At 42.3% G+C, this 13,957-nt stretch overlaps 1 protein-coding gene across 1 annotated transcript in view; it reads right to left on the bottom strand.

Moving 5' to 3' along the window:
- Positions 1 to 13,682, bottom strand: part of LOC124789672 — a 61,889-nt gene extending 48,207 nt beyond the window's left edge. Inside the window, exons 1-2 of the mRNA XM_047257107.1 lie at positions 13,543 to 13,682; positions 13,273 to 13,439 (exon numbers count right to left, since the gene is read on the bottom strand). Of these exons, the coding sequence (XP_047113063.1) occupies positions 13,273 to 13,439; positions 13,543 to 13,585 (210 nt within the window). The 5' untranslated portion in view covers positions 13,586 to 13,682. The remainder of the gene's footprint in view (positions 1 to 13,272; positions 13,440 to 13,542) is intronic.
- Between the last annotated feature and the right edge of the window lie 275 nt (positions 13,683 to 13,957).

Here is a 13,957-nt window from a genome sequence, read left to right as displayed (position 1 = left end):
CCTCCACGTACAGCGCAGGAATTCATTCGCTGGTCTATTTTCCTCTCTCAGTACCGCTACGATATCTTGTATCGGTCCACTGCTAAGTACGGAAACGCCGATGCGTTGTCCCGTTTGCCTGTTGCTGAGGATAAAGCATTTGATTCTTCCGAACTTGCTTGCATGTTCATTGATTCGGAAACCGATGAAGTGGTCGAATCGTTTCCGATTGATTTTCGTCGTGTAGCTACAGCCACCGCTGCTGACCCTGTCCTTGCTACCGTCTTGCGTTTTGTTGCTACGCAATGGCCTTTGTCAAAGTCTCGGATCGAGGATCCGTTAGTTCGCCGATTTTTTGCTCACAAGGAGAGACTTTTTGTTCGACGTGGTGTTTTGTTGTTGCGTTCTGATAACGATCAGTCCCGAGTCGTGGTCCCACGTTCGTTACAGTCCTCTGTCTTACGGCTTCTTCACCAAGGACATTGGGGTATAGTGCGAGCGAAACAACTTGCTCGTCAGCACTGTACTTGGTTCGGAATCGATGCTGCGATTACGAATATGTGTTCTTCTTGCATGGCGTGTGCCGAACAACAATCCGCACCGCCGCGGAAAGTCTTTGCATGGCCAAAAGCCACTTCCCCTTGGCAACGCTTGCACATCGATTTTGCTGGTCCATTCTGGAATGCTCGATGGTTGGTTCTGGTAGATGCCTTTAGTAATTTTCCTTTTGTTGTCCGGATGTCTTCCACGACGTCCTCCGCCACCATCCAAGCGTTGTCTGCTATATTTTGCATTGAAGGTCTTCCGCAGACTATTGTTTCCGACAATGGCCCACAATTAATGTCCGCAGAATTTCAGTCATTCTGCACGGCCAATGGTATTCAACATCTGACATCCGCGCCGTTTTCGCCTCAGTCAAACGGTGCCGCTGAACGATTGGTCCAGACTTTCAAGTCACAGATGTTGAAGTTGAAAGAGTCGCATTCTCGGGAGGACGCGTTGTTGCTCTTTTTGTCATCGTATCGCTCTCAGCCCCGAGATGGTCGCTCGCCGGCTGAGTTGCTCCACGGTCGTCCTCATCGAACCTTGATGTCTTTGCTGCATCCGCCGCATCAGGTTCGTATGCAGCGGCAGACTCCTGCTTTTGCTCCAGGCGACGTTGTATTTTATCGCAACTATCGAGGTTCACGGCGTTGGCTCGCAGGGCGCATTCTTCGCTGCCTCGGCCGCGCGATGTATTTGGTTTTGGGGGCCTCTGGTGAGGTGCGTCGGCATCTCAATCAGCTGCGCCTCTGTAGTCGCACGGGTTCTGCCGCTCCCCGTCTGCTTTCAGCGACGGTGCCGTCCGGTCAGCGCCCTGGGGACCCATCTACTGGCTCGCCTCATCCCCCGGTGTTACCGACGATGCCTTCCATTTTGCCCCATGGCGACGCGCCGCCGCAGCCGCCGCCGCCTGTTCTCCCGCCGGCGCCGCCCGCATTCGACGCTTCGCTGCAGCGGCCAAGCGCCTCCCTGGGTCACGCGCCACTGATCGCTTCCCGTGACCAGCCGTCCTCCGCCATGGAACTCTTGCCCGCTCCGGACCACATGGCGTCTTCGCGCATCGGATGTCCCGACGTAATGGAGGTCGACCCTTCGGCCCCTCCTGTCTCTTTACGGGCGCATACACCGCATGTTGACGTGCACCTTGGACTAGGTTTTCAGGCGTTTCCTAGCTCCCCTCGGACCGAATGGCCGGGTGCGGGTGGCACAGCCTCGTCTGTTGTTAGGCTCCCCACCTCATCGCATACGTCAACATGGGGTCCTCCCCACGGCGGGTGGAAGCCTTATCACACGACCGTTCGCCGATTTGCGGGGGAGGAATGTGGTGTCACCGCCAGACACCACACTTGCTAGGTGGTAGCTTAAATCGGCCGCGGTCCATTTAGTACATGTCGGACCCGCGTGTCGCCACTGTGTGATCGCAGACCGAGCGCCACCACAAGGCAGGTCTCAAGATACGGACGAGCACTAGCCCCAGTTGTACGACGACATTGCTAGCGACTATACGGACGAAGCCTTTCCTCTCATTTGCCGAGAGACAGTTAGAATAGCCTTCTGCTAAGTCCATGGCTATGACCTAGCAAGGCGCCATTAGCCTTACCTAGTTTGAGAGTTATCGTATAAATGTCTCAAGAAGAACGTTGTAAATCAACAAAGAATAAAGTTAAGTATATTCCAAAGCTACATATTTTCTTTATAGCAGTCATAACGTATCCTGTTCCAGACTTGACGCCAGTCGGCGTGTGTGTACGCGTGCCTTTCGGCTCCCTTCTCAGTGTGGCGTAGCTAGCTTGTTACGCCACAACAGTACCTATGATACATAATGAATATTCCCTCTAAATTTGATGTTTCTACAACCAGTGATTCATGCCAGGCATTGAGCTGCACTACTGAAATGCAAATTTAGCCTCGTTGTAGGTTGAGTGTTACAAAACCTTCTGTAGTGGGCACCTTCATTACATAATGAGTGTCCTCTCATGCTTTCATATTTTTAAGTCTAATAGTTTAGACTGAGAGTCAGAACGACAACAAAATTTTGAATTCCATTTAATACCTTTCGAGACTAAGTTTCAAAAAATCTGCTCCTAGAGAGCATCCACACAGTGTGGCCTCAGCAGCCAAAGACTGTGGTCATGTGTGTGTGTGTGTGTGGGGGGGGGGGGGGGGGGGGGGGCAAGGGCAGGGACTATTTCCGATGAAGGCCTTGTTGGCCGAAAGCTCACTTTCTGACAGTCTTTTTGTTGTGCCTGTCTGCAACTCAGCATCTCCACTATGTGGTGAGTAGAAGTACCCTTTTCATAATACTGTTGCATTCTGTGGGTATTTGGTGTATTTTTGTACAAGATGCTGCAGGGGTGTCGTGTGGCAGTTGAGGACCTCATTCAGCTTACTGACATCAACGCAAGTATTTACCAGGAGTCTGCAATGCCATACAGTATGCCACAGAGTCTGCCATGTCTGTCTGTCTGAACACGCTAACCTCCAAAACTACTTGACAAATTTCCATGGGATTTTCACAGGTAACTTCAGCATAACTTGGGACAACATATAGGCTTTATTTCATCAAAATAGGATCATAAAAAAGAAATGTTTCATGTTTTAAAGCTTTATCTAAGACTGCTGTGTCTGTATGTTTGAACAAGCTAATCTCCAAAACTAGATGATTAATTTTCTTTGGGTTTTAACACGTAATGTGTAAGCTTTATTTCGCCAGAACCGGATCACAAAATAAAAGACATCATAATTTAAAGTTTTATCTAAATTCGTCTGCTCAGCTTAGAAGTTCGGACATTCAATCATCTTTGCGTAGCACACTAAGGAACCAATAGACGGCACTTTTAGTTTCGTAGTATGCTCAAGAACCAAAAGATGGCACTTTTTTTCTTTAACTAAGTAACAGACGTATTTTCCATAGTTTACATCGGTGACAGAACTAAGTGCAGCAATCTTATCTTTATGAATGCAAACTAACAGACAATTTACTTGGCTAGGATATATGGATTTACTGATTTCACTTTGTGCATTAAAATATTTATGACAGTGCTTTGCTTCTTTCAGTAGGGTTTATTTATATTCTTTGCTCGTGAAAACAAATTTATTAAGTTTGCTTCATGATTTGGGTGCCTACTGCCCAGAAGATGGTTAAGTCTTTCTAAACACACCAGAATGGCTAAAAGACTGATGACTATGCAGTCTCAAGAATCTAATGAAGATCATGAGGCACGATTTGCTGTGGCCTGAGAGGATTAGGCCTTAATGTGCTCTTTGCAAACTCCTATTAGAAGTGAGGCACAATGTACCTGTGACCGAGAGCATCATGCATTCTCTCACTTCTCAGACTCCTTCATTCACGGAGGCTTAAAGTTACTTAATTCCAACATAACATCGTAGAAACGGAAATTCTGTCAGTATGTGGCACAGACAAGCTGGTTTTTATACCCAGAATTCTGCTTATTCCAAACAATTTACTATTTCGCTTTAAACTTGTACAATTCCCAGTCAACTTATGTTACGCTATGACCATAAAAAAAACACAAGCCCAGACACTGCATGTTGTGCACATGTGTGTCAGTTGCTTTTCACACAGCCAGAACCACATGGCTCTTTTCGATGTTAGTGACGCAAACCAGCTCTTTGTTCAAACAATGTATACAAAGAAGCTTTTCAAGTCAAAAATAAATACACTGTCTCAGGCATGAGCATAAATAAATACTGGGCAAAGCTGTGTTTCCCAGCTAGTATAATCTATGCAGACATCTAAGAAAAAAAAAGATACTCAATGTAAAAAGGGGATTTTTTTTTTTGCAAGAACTCAAGCACTCAAAGTTATTTACTGAGCTGGAATAAACCAACCTTTCTTATTATCAATATGCCTCTCGTATAGAAAGTAGAGATTGGTATACGAAGGAAGTCTGGAAGAAGTAAAAATTCCAATAAAAATTACAAAAAAACTTACACAAAGAGCATCGGAACCCTCACAAGTGATGACTGCTCCAAGAAAAACCATGCATTCAGAAACAAAGTCTCAAGCCTTACATCAAGATACAAACACAAAGCTGAAATATTTTAACAAAGAAGAAGACATGTCTAAAAAGTGTCAATTAGGGAGCCTGATATTTTCAGACACTTACTGACAATAAGAAACTATTAAAACAATGAAGAAGAATTATATTAAATCGAAGCTTTCAACTTGTACAGTTATAGTAGCAGTGCTGCGATATTGTACTGCATTGTTAACAACTACAGAACATAAACATTAGAGATACAATGTCTACACTGTACACAGGGCATCTCTCCCACGAACATATACTGCTCATCATTTCTTTCATGCAATATCAAGTGTTGATGGAAAGCAGTGGTTTGTATCCCATTTTAAACAAAGCGATTTTTAAAACAGAATTACACATGCCCATTCAACAGAGCAGCTGAAAATTAGTTAAGTGTGACATTTATTTTATCTGTGTGTATTAACAGGGACAGTAAAGCATGAAGAATAACCAGTACTCCAGCAGGGACAGCACTGGTTGGTTGGTTTGTGGGGTTGAAGGGACCAGACTACAAAGGCTATCAGTCCACGACAGCACTGTCCTGGCCTGTGCTGACAGCTACTACTACCACCTGTCAACAATGTTCAGTCACTGCGAAGTGCTGGTTATTCTTAGTGTAATACTGTCCCTGCTAATACATACTGATAAAACAAATATCACACTAGATGAATACGGGACAGCAATATCGAATGGGCACTTAAAATTTTGCTTTACAAATAATTTTGTTTGCAACAGGAAACAAACCAACACTTTCTGTCAACACTGGGCATCACTTGGAAGAAATGATGAGCAGTATTTGTTTGGGCAAATGCTAGAGAAAATGCGCCAAACAACTCTTAGGAAAGACACATGGTATATTTAACAGTTATTTGTTAACCAAAAATTTACCTGAGTTAGCCCATGCTAAATTAATTTTGAACCAAGCACGAAGAAATTGAGACTGACAACAGCATTAAATAAGAGGCTGCCAGGCTATTAAACAACAATAAACAAATTTTCCATAACAATGTATCGAGAATATTTAACTGGAGGAAACCACCTCAATTAAAATCAGATGCTGTACATAAAAGTAATTATTAACTGCAACATCTCTTTCCACACTCCCATTGAGAGTGAGTTATAACAGAAGAGTCCGTAACTATGACTGTGTTCATACACTGCCAACATCCACAAGCACCTCAATGATGGTTATCAGCATTTGACAAGTTCTGTTCCATCCCAGCACAGCACCATGTCACAGTGCAATAGTCCTAGACCAATGACACAGCCAGTAGCTACCAATGCATCTGCTACACAGCTCACCCAAGAGCCCAATGGGTCTTATTAATATTAAGCTATAATCAGTGAAGTCATTATGAATTATGATGCAGTGTTAATGAATGGCTTACGATTTTCTCATGACTTATGAAGTGCTTGAGTAGCTACACTATTAGGGAACACTTAACCATCATTATTACTTATTTAATTTACTTACAATAACAATAACAAATTACTTCATAAGTATTGCTTTCACAGATGAGCAAATGATGAAGGAGCCATTTATGCAGATAATACTTCAACAATTAGCCCAAATCACAAAAAAAAAAAAAAAAAAATTGGAGAAAATGAATCATAGGTTGCTTGAATTGACATCACACGTAAACAGCAGGATGGATCACTTAGAGCTGAAGAACTACACCTTAACAGAGTAAAGTACCTAGACGTGATATGGGAAGAACATTTGCTAGAAGTGATTATCAGCCACTTACCATGGAGAGTAAGGTACAAACTTTTAGGCAGTGACGTGATATGATGGTGAGCCTGCATGACAGCAAGGTCTTTAGCGCCCATCCTAATGTAGTGAGTGTGATAAAGCCGCAAAATTATTAAAATGGAAGTTGCAAATAAAAAGTTAACCAATGTCCTAAAAATGACTGGAGCAAGATCAGTAACTTATTAGCATATCTGGAACAGGTATAAATGGTAGAAAGACAGGCAGAAAGATGGCAATCCAACAATAATAGCAATAATAACAACAGCCTAAATACTACATACAAATGATACTGATTACAATAAGGGATCATGAGGAACGACATTACCCATTTAGGAGACAGTAGAAGCAATGATCAGGAGTATAACAGATCAGCAACTAGGTGTAGAAAAGGAACTGGTAACAGGGAACACCCAAATAGAACATTCAATAATAACAACACAATTACGGAAGGAGAAAATGTATAACCTCCCATGAAGGGTCATGTCCCTACAAGCATTGGAAAATGAGCCACACCAGTAACTTCCAGATTAATTCATTACAATGACAAAAATAATTTGATATAAGATCCATGAGAGGAAAATGAGCAATCCCTCAAAACATATGTCCAATCAAAAATCAAGCATTTAGTAGGACATGTACCAATACACAAAATTCTAGATTCAGGCAGTGAGGTATGTGTAACAGACCAGAGCTTCTTCGAACAAAATAACATGTTACATACATTTCCTAGACTTCCCGTAAGCAGAGTCAAGGTTATTGGAATAATGAGAACCACTGTTAAACTGGTGCAAGAAGAATTATTAAATACATTTATTCTAAATGGATACACATTTGACTACCCGATATTCTTAGTTGTATGATTAAACAATGGAAACTCCAAGGAGGCATGTCAACGCTGTAGGAAAATATAAATTGCTACTTATTGTAATGATGATGCATTAAGTTGCAAACAGGCATAATAAAAAGACAATTACACCACAGGTTTCGGCCACAGCCTTCATCATTAGTTTCTTTAGGTTAGTTTCATCAGACAGTCTCTGAACCTTAGTCCCAACTGCTCTACAGTACTTTTCTCCAAATGAAATAGCTTAAATGACTTGTTATTTAACTCCAAGAGTGGGTTCACCCTTTCACAGAACTTGCGAGGAGCTCATTAGGTCTAGCCATCATCGTCCTCAGTGGACACATCTGAATGCTCAGATACTTGTACAGTGAACAAAAGGAAACAATGTAATTAACATTTGCACAACAGAGGTCCAGAGCACTCGGAAAATGGACAGTATGGTATGGTTTCAATGGTATGGAATAGCATGGTAATGTTGTTATAATTATCTTTATGACCAATAAAGTAGAGAACGTAGTAACAAATGGGGGAAAAAATTTCAAGAATTGACCGGGGTTAGCCAATGAAATGAATGAAACTGAATTCTGTGGTTAGCTTATTTCAAAATACTTGCTTATGTTATATTTATCAATGCACGTGGAATTGTCATAGCAGTTTAAGGACACTTTTGGTAGTTAAAAATTTAATACGGATTGCATAGTTACTGCTACTCAAGCTGAAAGAGAACTTACATAACTGATGTTGAATCATTATTGGCTGCTGTCAAAATTCCTATACCTAACTGTTGACTGCAACTATTCTATTTTCCTCTCTTACTCTGTTGCTAAGTGTCTATAAAATGCCGTTCAACTGATCAGATAAAATACGAGTCATCTCCCAAGGGCTGTTGGTTGGCTGATTTGGGGCAGAAAGGGACCAAACTACAGGGTCATCAGTCCCTTTTTATTGATGCAATCAAGACTCAAGGTACAAAAACACTCAACACCACACCTAGAAAGAAAACGAATGGAATGAACAGAAAACGGGGAAAACACACCACAAAGAAAAGTAGGAGAAGGCATTAAAACCATAGAGCATATGGTCTGGGCTGGCTGATCACAGTAATAAAAGAGGATGAGCCAGCCACTCTGCAACACATTAAAATGTCCACCCCAAAAAGACAAGGCAAGATGAACACATGTAGTGAAAAGACGACCACCAAGACAAACAACTGCAAAGAAAGTGTGACAAAGTTAAAATGGAGGGAGGGTGGTGACCTCAGAGAGAAGGCTAAATGCCCACCCTTAGATAGTATGATAAAAACCCCTCTCACGAAGAAAATGTAAAACTAAATCTGCTGTTGAGGCATTGTCACCCAACACCGAAGCTAAGGTGCTGGGAAGATTAAAAGTCTGCTGCAGAGCGGCTAAAAGTGTGCAGTCCAGCAAGATGAGGATGACAGTCGTATGTGAGCCACTGTGACACCAAGGTGGGTCCTCGTGACAGAGGAGGTAGCCACATATGGCCCATGTGTAGCCGGCAGAGAGCCACAGAGACCCTGCAAGAGGCCCGCATGAAGGTCTTCCACACGTTCGTAGCCTCCTTAAGGGCACACAGTTTGTTGTGAATACTGAGATTATGTCATTCCGTCTCCCAAAGCTGAAAAACATTGCGGCGTAATAATGATCGCAGGTCAGTTACAGGGATGCCAATCTACAGAAGCAGTTTCCATGTAACCCGTTTGGCCAGCCTGTCGGTAAGTTCATTTCCTAGGATTCCGACATGGCCTGCGGTCCACACAAACACCATACAATGACTGGACTGTTCCAGGGCATAGATGAACTGCTGGATGGTCACCACCAAAGGATGGTGGGGGTAGCACTGGTCGATAGCTTGTAGGCTGCTCAAGGAGTCAGTACACAGAAGAAACAACTTGCCAGGACATGAGAAGATGCGCTCAAAGGCATGAGAAATGGCTGCCAGCTCTGCACTGAAAACACTGCAGCCATCTGGCAAGGAGTACTGTTCAATGTGTACTCCATGAACATATGTGAAGCCAACGTGACCATCAGTCATCGAGCCATCAGTATAAACCACTTCATGGTCTCAGTACATGTCAAGAATCGAGAGGCAGTGACAGCGGAGATCCGCAGGGTTAACTGAGCCCTTAGGACCATGTGAAAGGTCCAGGAGAAGCTGCCTAGGTGTACACCATGGAGGGGTACATGAATGGACCTTGAGTGTAGGTGGTAAAGGCGCGGACTCCACTTCAGACAGAAGAGATCAGACGTGAACCACAATCTTAAGCCCTGACCTGGGCCTCCGATGAGGGAGATGAACCGCTGTGGATGGGAAAAGGAGACAGTAATTCAGATTCTCAGGAAACCATGAATGTGTGCAGCATAACTGGTGAGCAGTTGTGCACATCTAAACTTCAATGGAGGGACTCCAGCCTCCACCAGGGCGCTGGTTACTGGACTCATCCTAAAAGCACCTATTGCCAGTCAAATGCCACAGTGGTGCACTGGGTCAAGTAAACGCAACACTGAGGGCACCACCAAACCATAAAACAGACTCCCATAGTCAAGGCGGGATTGAACAAGGACTCTGTAGAGCTGCAGCAGCGTAGAGTGATCTGCACCCCAGTTGGTGTTGCTCAGGCAGTGGAGGGCTTCAGGTGCTGGCAGCACTTCCACTTCAGCTGACGAAGATAAGGAAGCCACGTCAATTGGACGTTGAAAACCAGTCCTAAGAATTTATATGTCTCCACTACAGTGAGTGGATCATCATTAAGATAACATTCTGGTTCCGGATGTCTTGTGACACCTGGACAATGAAGAATGGAATGGCCAGCAATGAGTCCTGATCAAAACCCCATCAAGTATTTGTGGGACAAGCTTGACAGACATGTTCACGGTCATCGTATTCAACCACCGACTATCCAACAACTTTCAAAGGTGACATCCGTAGAGTAGTATAGAGCATGCCATTGTGAGAGTTTTCTCCTTCTTGAAGCGATCTTCTTACTCGTTTCGGAGGGATCCTGCCATCCATCAGACTTCTCCTGTGAAATGACTACTATCCCGAAGTAACAGGCGCTGATGGGTTCACAAACAAGGGTTTATTATTCCAATTACAAATTGGTTTAACTTCCAGTTGACAAGAACTTTTTACAACCAACAATGAGAACAGACTGTCATTACACTTCTGAGTCAAATTTGATTCTGTGTTATCTACTGGTCTCCCCAGTTACCACGTCTCAGGATCACATAATTTTGCCACAGATGGAGCTCCAAGCATGCCGCACGTCTCAGCAGATGTTGAGCCCCAGCCCGCTCTGATGCCATGAGTAGCCATCTGGCACCCCTGGAAGATCTCCAACGTAAATCACCATACCAACCCACACACAACCTAATTTACTTTTACCTATAACTATTATCACGTAAACCCAGCCATTCACAATTCAGTTCTCAGCCTTATATATATTTCTGTAAACACCAACACACATGATCTCGCAATCTCAATTCAGCAGTAAGTGTGCATATCACCAACTCCCAATGTCCACCATATGTTTTTGCTGATAAGATAACAAATGAATACAGTTGTTGAGCAAAACTGCATGTGGATAGAATGAGATGAAAGTATACAATAAAGTACAGAGATACAATCCAGAAGGAAAGAGAGAGACCTATAAAGTAGACAAGGAAAATGGTAATCTTAAGATGATGAGGTTATATAGTGCTCACTCTACCTTTTCACTTGATGCAAGTGAAGAGTCCCTCCCTCTGGTGTTTCACCAATCCTGTGAAATTCATTGATTCTGAGTCTGTAAGCTCCTCGAAGTATTGCTTCCATATTTCTGCCTCATTTTCCACTCCCATTATCCAATTACAGTTTGTCCCCAATGATTCTATGATGTGATCCATGAACAATGGCAATTCGCATAGGCAAAGATGTGGACAGGGATTGCATTGTTGCCAGTTCCAGGCGACAGGTGCACTGCACACATACACATGCTTTACACTTGATGAAAGCATGTACCCTGCAAATTATGTCTCTCATGTGCCTGCGTAGAATTTGTCGCTTGCCACTGACAACAGCCATGATAACTTGAAACAAATTAAATAACAATTCACTAAATAACTCATTACAATCATTTTCAGGTCCTCACACTAGCTACTACATTCACAGCGAAGTACTCAGGACACTACTGAACACTCATAGGCCGCCAGAGAATGCAAGACATAGTTGCACACAAGCCTAAACTTCACTGCCATTGTGTGTGACTCCAGCTATTGTTATCAGTGCAGTGTTTTGCAGTATTCTCCACCGACAAAACCATTTATGATCTACCCACTATGAATTAACACACAAATGAATTACAGACCATGACTGCGAGTGGGCACTGATTTGTAGAAAGTTTGTGCCAGACCAGGATTCAAGCCCGGGTCTCCTGCTTACTAGGCAAATGCTCTGACCACTAACCCAACCAGACACAGGCATGACAGGGTAGTCTGTGCAGTTGCCACTGTGTCCAATTATGGGTCAGAGCATCTGCCTAGTAACAGCAGACCCACATTCAAATTCCAGTCCAGCACAAATTCTCAACGTTCCCTATTGATTTAAATCAACGCCCATTCACAGCCAATGACCATAATTCTTTTGTCTCTTTAACTCATAGTGGCTGGTACATCAAAATGGTGGGGCTGTTCTTTCAAACAAACAAACAAACAAATACACACACACACACACACACACACACACACACACACACACACACACACACACACACACACACCAGGCTTGAACTCTCACGGAAATCGGCAAAATGCCGCAAATAATGAGAATAATTGGCTAGTGGCACTCCACCAATAGTGTGTGGACAAGTTCAGAATTTGGGTCTGATGAGAAGCTTGCTAGGGTAGCCCATGCAGTTACGATGACCGCTGTGTGTAGATGGCTTAGTGGTCGGGGCATCTGTCTAGTAAGCAGGAAGCCAATCCTGGTCCAGCACAAATTTTCAACTTCCCCCACTGATTTAAATCAATGCCCACTTGCAGCCAACATTTGTAATTCCCTTCTGTCTTAACCAAATTTTGTAGATGACACAAAAACAGCTTATCCCCCAAGACAACTGGCAGTTATCCACTCACTTCTAGAACGTGTATGAATATTCTCTAATGAATCTCTGTATTCCAGATTCCAAGAGTATTACCTTTGCCATTTAAAATGGGAACAGCCACCTGACACTGAACCAATCAGTTCAAAACAAGTAACAATGCTATTTGCATATAATAAATGGCATTGTTTAAACAGTGACATGTAGCTGCCTTCATCTTATTGTAGGAATTAAGCTGTATTTTCACACAGGCAAGGTCTCGCCCTGTCAGTTTTCAACACAGCAGTATTTATATGTTATTCTCAATAAATAACAGTGCAGTGACATAAGTAACATGCTATCAGTGATAGATGAAAAGCACATATAAATGACCAAGGAGACGCCTTGCTGCAAGCTGTGGTTTCTGTTAATGTTACGATCTCATGTATCACATATAAGCAGATACAGGTCTATTAGTTCCGTATTATTTCATTTATTATCCTGTTCCATCTAGATTTTTTATGGCTAAAAATTTAGGCATTTCAAAACAAACACATGAATAATGTTGATTCTTCATGATCCCTTGATGTTCTCTGCCAACAACAACATCTGCAAAACCATATACTTTCTTATTAACAGTGACACAAGTAATAAAATATATCGGTGTGTAACAGTTGAAAGGAGCGATTTAAGATCTTGACCCGGTTTGTAGGGCTGAAATTAGACTCCCAGTTTTTCCAAATAAAAGCAGTACATGTGGGCTCTACATGTCATTACTGAATCATTCGGCAAAATGGGGCACAATCTTGTGCTGGAGGGATACCTGATTACAAAATATCATTAGGATTTTAACTCTCACACTTCTATGCAACATTCATCTGTGGTGAAATGATCAGCATATAAATTTAGTTCCTTACTCAACATTTAATTTAAAATCCCTACAGAAAATCGGAATACAAAATTAAAATTACATAAAAGTAAATTTGATAATCATATCAACGCTGATTTAAAAGACGCTGGAATTTCTTACCGGATCACTACAACAGATATCACAATTTTCCGTTAAATCACATAAAGCTGGGATCGCTTCATTGTAGGCTGGATGATAACGCATTCGTTCTTTATTATAAATACTCTTAACTGGTGCATTGCTCCAATTAATTGGTCGATATGAAAGCGCTGTTACTTTTTCAATGCCTGTAACAACACACAATCCCATACGTAACACAAGAAAATGAAACACGACCAGGTTATTTTATAGTTTTATATACTACAGTGTAAGAGGTTGGATAATACTCACAAAAATAAAAAATCATAAATCCATAAACTGTCTCAAAATACATTTTTAGAAGACTGACATTTTATAACAGTTTTGGACGCAAACGTTTTCTTCCTTAATAAACTCGCTACAAATGCAGAACTGTCCTCAATGCGTCGTTGCCTAGCAACAGAGATTCAAACATACCGCGAAATATTACCAAAGTAAACTAGCAACGAAGCAAAAACTACACGTCAACATTCTTTCACGATAAAGATCGATTTACACTTACCTGAGCGAAATGGGCCGGAACTTCGTCGGAACATCCCACAATGCATTCAGTTAGTTGGTTACTTTCCATGAATCATTTTGCACGATAAATCGTCATGATGTGTAACGAGTCATTTTACACTCTTATTGAAAATTAATTTGTACATCTATTTGTACTCTTAAACAT

This window comes from Schistocerca piceifrons, chromosome 3 (assembly GCF_021461385.2).
Source record: "Schistocerca piceifrons isolate TAMUIC-IGC-003096 chromosome 3, iqSchPice1.1, whole genome shotgun sequence".
NCBI lineage: Eukaryota > Metazoa > Arthropoda > Insecta > Orthoptera > Acrididae > Schistocerca > Schistocerca piceifrons.
This window is presented reverse-complemented; position numbering and strand designations above follow the sequence as displayed.